This window comes from Pteropus vampyrus, unplaced genomic scaffold (genome assembly GCF_000151845.1).
Source record: "Pteropus vampyrus isolate Shadow unplaced genomic scaffold, Pvam_2.0 Scaffold48, whole genome shotgun sequence".
Lineage (NCBI taxonomy): Eukaryota > Metazoa > Chordata > Mammalia > Chiroptera > Pteropodidae > Pteropus > Pteropus vampyrus.
The window spans coordinates 5583852-5591282 of NW_011888829.1; the positions used below are offsets into that span (position 1 = coordinate 5583852).

The window sequence follows — 7431 nt, forward strand, 5'->3', positions numbered from 1 at the left end:
GGACCATCCATAAGACACACGAAAAACCAGTCTCATTATTTGACATACACCTTGACATATGTGGAGCTACACACTATGCACACGGTAAGAGTGGAGTGTGAGAATGGAGGGATTAGACCGAGAGACCTCGGGTCCACGGTGAATTCTGGAGCAGGCGTGAGCGGAGAGGAAGATGTGATCTTTAACATACATGGGAAGAGCGCCCCAGAGAAACAGAACCAACAAAGCATCGATGAGGAGAATTTCTACTGTCCCTCACTGTCGAATGGCTTTCTTGATAATTTCCAAAGATGAACACATTCAATCTACAGGTAAGATACCCAAAAAGCACAAACAAACGTTTCCACTTTTTTTTTTTTTTTGACAATTTAAGATACAGATTTTTGACAGACAGAGGAAGTTGCAATTACCTTCTTCCATCCACTAAAAAGTTCTAAAAATACATGAAAGTTTATGTCGGGAAAGTAAAATGAGGAAAGTATCGTCTCCTAAGGGGTATAATGATATATTTGATATATGTGATATAATTTATATGAAAGTCCTTCCCAAATTATAAACGTTGTATAAAGGCAATTTATGTTCTCCAATATAACACTGTAACATCTCACTAGAGCTTCTGTTGTGACTTTAAAAAGGCACATTGCTCCTGCTGCAGCTCTGTGACAGCTACGCGCAATGTTAATGTCCTAGGAAATATCCTAAAATTTGCTGAATACTCGGCATTTCAAAATAGCATTGAATTCATAATCTTTAAAAGAAAATGGGGCACTAAAAACAATCCTAGGAAATTTGCCCCACGTCTATGGCAGCAGTAGTTCAGTATTATTTACATTTGCACTAATTTCTGAAGAGTGAACCAGTTGATTCTTAGGAGATTCGGTTTGCTTTTCTTTGAAACTATTGTGTTCCACTGTCTCCCCAGCAGCACTGACAGGTGGTGGGTTTCAGCACTGTCGTCTTCGTGAATAGGTAACCGCCCACCCTCCAACACGCGGCACTGTAGGTGTTCTAGGCTAGGCTCTCGATGCCCTGGGTCATGCGGCTGAACAGTTGCTCAGGGAGGTGACCGCAGGAAAGGAGCGACCCAGGGTGAGGCTCTTTTTGACAACAGGTGGTCTGTAATACCTGCTCCCCTCCCCCACCTAGCGCCACCAAGGTGGCCCCTCTGGTGCCTTTTTATCACACTCTGCCCTCTCTAGCTTCTCCATACTGTCCATTCATTTTATATTGAAATGTCAGAGATGAACTATTGGCAGGAACATAGAGTGTGAGTTTTTTTTGTTTTTTGTTTGTTTTTTTTTCATGTCTGGGTACCTGTGTGCCCTTGACCAGAGAAAAGCTGTCTTTAATTAGGCCTGAGAGTTTTCTAACAGGAATATTCAGATTGGTCATGTGTAAGTAAATCATGAATACCCACTAACCCGCAGAGGACTGCAAGAGATTATTATGTCTGAAAGTCTAAGCTCCAAGAAGCATAAAGCCGTACCATCCAAGGAGGACAGGACAGCAAGTGCAGAGAAAGCGGGGGCCTGACCTGGGAAGAGCTGGGCTTCCCGGGAGGGGAAGGACAGGTGCTGATGGGTTCCTTGTGCAGAGGGGGTGCCTCAGGGCATGGCAGGATCTCAGGGGTCAGTTCTAAGCAAAGCTTCTAGTAGGAGAGGACATGGAGAATACCAGAGCCACTGGCTCAGAACGGGACTCAGGGTCTTGGATGAGGGGAATCTTCGTGGTATCCATGTGGTCTGGAGGCTCTTCCCCAATTTTCCAGGACGGTGTGTAAGTCTCAAGATTCCTGAACTTAATCCAAAGAACAGGCATCATCCTCACTCCTAATGACTGATATTTGATATCCCATAGATCCTGGCGGACAGGAACAATTCCAGATTTAATTTATTTTGGATAAATATGCGGTCAGGTATCATGGTTCAAATTCATATTATTTATAGATGTTTAGAGCCCACCCAAGGCTCCTTCTAAGAAGCCATAATCTGTACCAAGAGCTCTGCCTTTAGCCTTGCCACGGAGAGCTGGACAAGCAGTCTAATGTGATCTGTGTGGCATGGCTTGGAAATCCAGCTGGGCCAATTAGATTCCCTTGCCTTCTGCAATATGAATTAAAGAGCCCGAGAGAAGTTGCTGGGAATTATGGACACGGAGCCAAGAGGTCGTGGGGAGTTGGGGCTGGTGCCCATGAGAATGAGTTCAAATTATGTGGGAGGAAAGCCTGAGTGAGTGCAAGAGATTGGGAGGGAGAGAGGAAGGAAGACAGGGAGGGAGGGAGAGAGGGAAAGGGAGAGAGGACAAGAAAACATTTACGAAAGGGAAGCAGAGATGAAAGGAGCTCGATGTCTCTGGGAGGAGGAGACAGCACGTGGCTTTCCAGGCCTGGCTCCTATTTCTGTGAGGGCTGCACTTCATCCCGGCTCACGATGCACTGTGAATCTACTCGTCGTACTTTTTATAATGCAGCCACTTCTTACTTAAGCTGACTTAAATGAGGATGTTTCTTGCACGTGGAACACCCCACTCTTACGACTAAGTCAGAGTTGAATGCATATTGCCTGTATATACTGCAGCATCAGACTTTTCATGAAGTACCCAGTCTGATTCTTCTGACCACTGCTTATGGTTCTGACTTGAGAAGATGATGTGATTATTTGCTTAGAAGGGGCCAGCCTTAAGGGCATATATCCAGAGTTGACACCCAAAAGTTTCGTTGCTGCGATGACAATGCAATGATTTAGACCTCTTCGAATTCCCAAATCATCACATTAAAACTATTACAAATGGAAAATGAGCACAATCTGATTTGAATGCAGTGCCAAGTCTGCATTCAATACTTCTGCACATACTGATGTCTCTGAGTTCTCAGAGAACTGACTTGGGACTAAATTATATGACTGGTTTAAATACTGCCAAGTTATAAAACATGGGCTCTTTGAGTGAACTCACTCTGATGACTCAGCACAAGAACATTAAAAATTATATCCCAACAAGAAAGCAAGTTTTCCCTGGAAATATATATTTTTACAGCATTAATTCTACTGTCTTGCTTTTCTATTCTTGCTAAATAGAAGAGCTTAGTGTCGGTCTTGACTAGGAGCTTAAGGGGAAAGGTACTCACAAAATCTAAACTGAATATTACATTTTTAGAATCCATGTATATTCTTAGAGGTGTAAAAAAGAGGCGAAGAAACTTGTCTTTAGATGACACCAGTCAGAAAATAGTTTTGGTGAAACTCATTAGTCTGGAAATATCACCGCACCCCCCTCCACTTTGTCTGACACTGGGTAATGATGCTCCGTCGCGGCTTCACCCCATCTGTCACCCCTCCTTACCACTGGAGACTTTTGGGCTGAACGTCTGGCCCATAATTTCTCAAAGTAGTTTCTGTCTGTAGAATGCAGTAAATCACATGAACTCGCATCCCTAGGCTTTTCAGAAGACTCTCCAGATTTCAGCTGAGGTGTCTTAGTATCTAGTAGGAGGAGAAAAAAACACCAAAGTTTAAAATAAAAGACATAAAAGCAGAAAAAGGAAATTTCTGAAGTGAAAGAAATGCTTTGTATCTGGATTTGTCCAAACACAACAAACTGCATAGCTAAGGTCTGTGCATTTCTATCTGAAAGTAAGATAACTAAGAGTATGTCTTAGAATAAGATTATGATTATTGATAATAATAAAGTCAGCCCGCAGCACCTGGTAGACACATCCTGGGAATATACTTAGGGCTCACTCAATACAGCCTCACGAATGGAATTAAAGGAAGTAAAACTTGGCAAAAACAATGGATTCCAGATCCTTAACTGAAAAGTCACCCTTATAATTACTTTCCATTTGATGAAATTCTCATAAAAGACTAAAAAGAAAACATGCAATGCTGAGAAGAGAATGAAATGAATAATGAGGTCACTTTTTAACAGAATTTATTAATAATGTCTAACATTTCTTTTAAAATATTGAAATGTCTAGAGACCTAGAATAAAAAGAATCTAAATTTCTATTACTGCTCATCTCTAGAGGCCCAGGTGTAAATACCTTTGCGTATATAAGAGTATCAACACTTTCAGTAGTATTGCTTTAAAAATTCTAAAAGAAATAACTTCCTCATGTACCACCAGCCAATGTGGCTGACTGAGCAGAGGGACAACATATGACAGAAGTTTGTTTTGATACATAGCAACGCTGAAACCAAGAAACGGAAACTTCCAGGCATTGGAAGTGAAGTGAAGATTATGAGGCAGAGGAAGGGGAATGGACGCCCAGAGCTCAGGGTATCCCAGGGGCCGAGGTACCTGGCCTGAGAGGAGAGACCAGTCCCTGAGGTCTAATGTGCAAGGCCTCGGCTGTGTGACAAGGTGAGGAGTTAGAAAGGGAGTGCCCGCAGATCTTAGCACAAAAACCTAAGGACTTTGCCCGGTCACAGAGTCTCACCTGGAATGAGCGTGGAAATACCTGTAGAAAATCAGACCTGTAAACCTGGGCTGTCTGCTGGTATGGAGTCTGAACTTGAACTCCCACCAAATTGTGTGGCAACCCCGAGCCAATGAAACAAAGTAAAAGCTGCTGCAGATAGAGTAAAAGTGTTTAATCATGGTAGGGAAGTCTAAAGCTCTGCAACCCAGCACCTGTCTAGAGAGAGGGGGAGAGACTCAGAAGATGTGACCAATAGGCAAATCCATACCCAAGGAATTCCAGGTGATAGAGCAATCTGAAATGGCACTGTAAAGTAACTGTATTTATAATGATCACAGTGATAAAAGGAGACAACCGTACGTGTGGAAACATTCTCTGTTAAATTTTCATGATGGGAAAGCTTTTCAATCCATATTGGTTGAGCACCTACTATGTGCCAGACACTGCTTTGCATGTTGGGATATAGCAGTAAAATAAGTCCTTGACCTGTGAGAATTACATTCTAATGGTACAGACAGACAAAGAGCACTTCAGATAATGTCAGGCAGCGGTAAGTGTGATGAAGGACCAGGAAGCTGGATAAGAAGATAGAGTGAGGGGTGGCATGATAGTCAAAAGAAGTCCTCTCTAAGCTGGTGACATTGAACAACGACAGAGTCATGAAGAAAGGCATTCCGGCATCTAGGGGCAAAAGCTTATCAGGCAGGGAGGATGGCTCCGTCCAAGGACCCGGTGGCGCGCTTAATACAACTGAATTAAAGAATTCAGGATGGCTAAGGCAAGGAAAAAATGAGATGAAGGGGCTGGATCCTGGGCTCATTTAAAAAAAAACAAACAACAACACTTGTCCTCTTGATGGGACTCTAAGAGCAGAACATTGTGAAAAAGACCAGATCAATTTCGAGAAAAATGATCTCAGATACACACACACACACACACACACACACACACACACACACACACACACTTATTCAGAATATAGTATTTGTTCAGGGTTCTTTTTTCTAGATTTCTGAGACATAAGCCATTTGTGATATGGTATAAATAAGCCAAGTTCAATCTGATGATACAATGCAGCTGTAATTCCAACAATTTAATGTCTTAATGGTTTCTCAGCAACAAAACATTTTGGGTAAAGGTAATAATGTATTTCAAATACTATTAAACTATATTATAATGCCACCATTTTAATGACTTAGACTTCTATAACAAACAGTTTCAAACAGTTCTTAATATAGTTTCTAATGCCTTAATACCTCAATGGATAAGAGAGTCTATTTCTCAATTTAAAAAAACCATAATTACCAATGTTATAATATCCTGCAACAAGTTCTTAATGTCATCTTATTTAAAGTACCTAAATTAAAGTCAACCTTGAGGCAACATTAAAATATTTATATATTTATACACATATATTAAAATTACAGTCTACAAAAAGTACCAAGTTCTTCAGTATACAGGCTAAACTTATTTAAATACTTACAATGTAGCATAAATGAATTTAATGATGCATGACAGATTTTAAAGTTATTTTATGGATTAATATCATTACCAAATGCAGGAAAATATAAATGAAATATCTGAGACAGCTAGAACTACATCTCAAATTAATTCTAAATAGCTTAGACCTTTTTACTTAGAATCATATCCCTTTGCAGTCAAGTGACTTAAATTAATTTTGTAAACAACATTTTAAGAGAATAAGCATTAAATCCAACATAAATAACAAATGCAGTAGAAGCCATGTACTTAGGAATAAAACATTTGTATATATATTTAACATCATATAATCACACAGACTAAACAGGGCCTTTTACTGCATAAAAGGAGAAAATAAAAGATGTTGATGATCTCATATTACAGGCCCATTACCATGTCAATAACTAATAAGAAAATTAGAATCTGGGGGTCTAATTTTATTAAAATTAATATAGTTGACCTTTGAAAAACACGGGTTTGAACTATGCAGGTCCTTTTATAGGTAGATTTTTTTCAATAAATACAGTAAATGTATTTTCTCTCACGATTTTCTTAACATTCTTTTCTTCAATTTACTTTATTGTAATATATAGTATTTAATATATATAACACAAAATATGTTAATCAACTGTTTATGTTACCAGTAAGGCTTCTAGTCAATAGTAGGCTATTAGTAGTAAGGTTTTGGGGAAATCAAAAGTTATACATGGATTTTCAACTGTGCATGGTGCGGGCACCCCTAATCTGTTTTGTTCAAAAGTCAACTGTGTTTTGAAAAACAAAATCTCTATTTGAATAACCAATTTTCCTATACTAATGAGATTACATATATAGCAAAACAACTAAGTCAGTCTCCTGTCCAAAAACAAGACTAAAGACTTTTAAATATAATTTTTAAACATTTAAATAAAACCTTGCAAAATATGAATCAACACCAGGGTTTGTTTCTCATTGAAAACACTTGGAAATGTATGACTTAGAAATAGGCTTTAATTTTCATACAAAGGGGTCCACAGAGAGCCAGATGATTTCAACATTGTTCATTTTTTTCCCCACTCAAATGAGCCTTTAAAAAGAAAAACTATGTTTATTTAGGTAATAGTGAGGTAAAGCAATATATTAGGTACCAAAAATACTGTGTTCCAGTTTTTACTAACAAGAGTAATTTATACGTACCATGATTAAATACATATACAAAATATTAACACCTATAAAATCCCTGCAAAGGAGTCTCAATACTGAAACGTAACCATAAAAGGGGCCAAAAAACAAATTAAAGCACAATAATCTGCTATACGGTTAAAAGTATTTATTTATTTATTTTTAATAGGTTACATAATTTTTAGTGGAAAATTAGGGAAAGCTCAGTTCATTAAGAAAGTGTTTTCACAAGACAAAAGGTGCTAAAAGAACCTATTTTTTTTTTTTTTTGATGGTTCATGTAACATGAATTTATTTATTTATTTTTATGGTGACATTGGTTAACAAAATCCAGTAAGTTTCAGTCGTACACTTGAACAGTAAGGCATATATAT

The 7431-nt window shown here is 38.7% G+C and overlaps 1 protein-coding gene across 1 annotated transcript in view; it reads right to left on the minus strand.

Moving 5' to 3' along the window:
• Window positions 1–1620: 1620 nt before the first annotated feature.
• LRGUK (leucine rich repeats and guanylate kinase domain containing) overlaps window positions 1621–7431 on the minus strand; it is an 82879-nt gene continuing 77068 nt past the window's right edge. Inside the window, exons 16-17 of the mRNA XM_023530307.1 lie at window positions 3340–3479; window positions 1621–1860 (exon numbers count right to left, since the gene is read on the minus strand). Of these exons, the coding sequence (XP_023386075.1) occupies window positions 1636–1860; window positions 3340–3479 (365 nt within the window). The 3' untranslated portion in view covers window positions 1621–1635. The remainder of the gene's footprint in view (window positions 1861–3339; window positions 3480–7431) is intronic.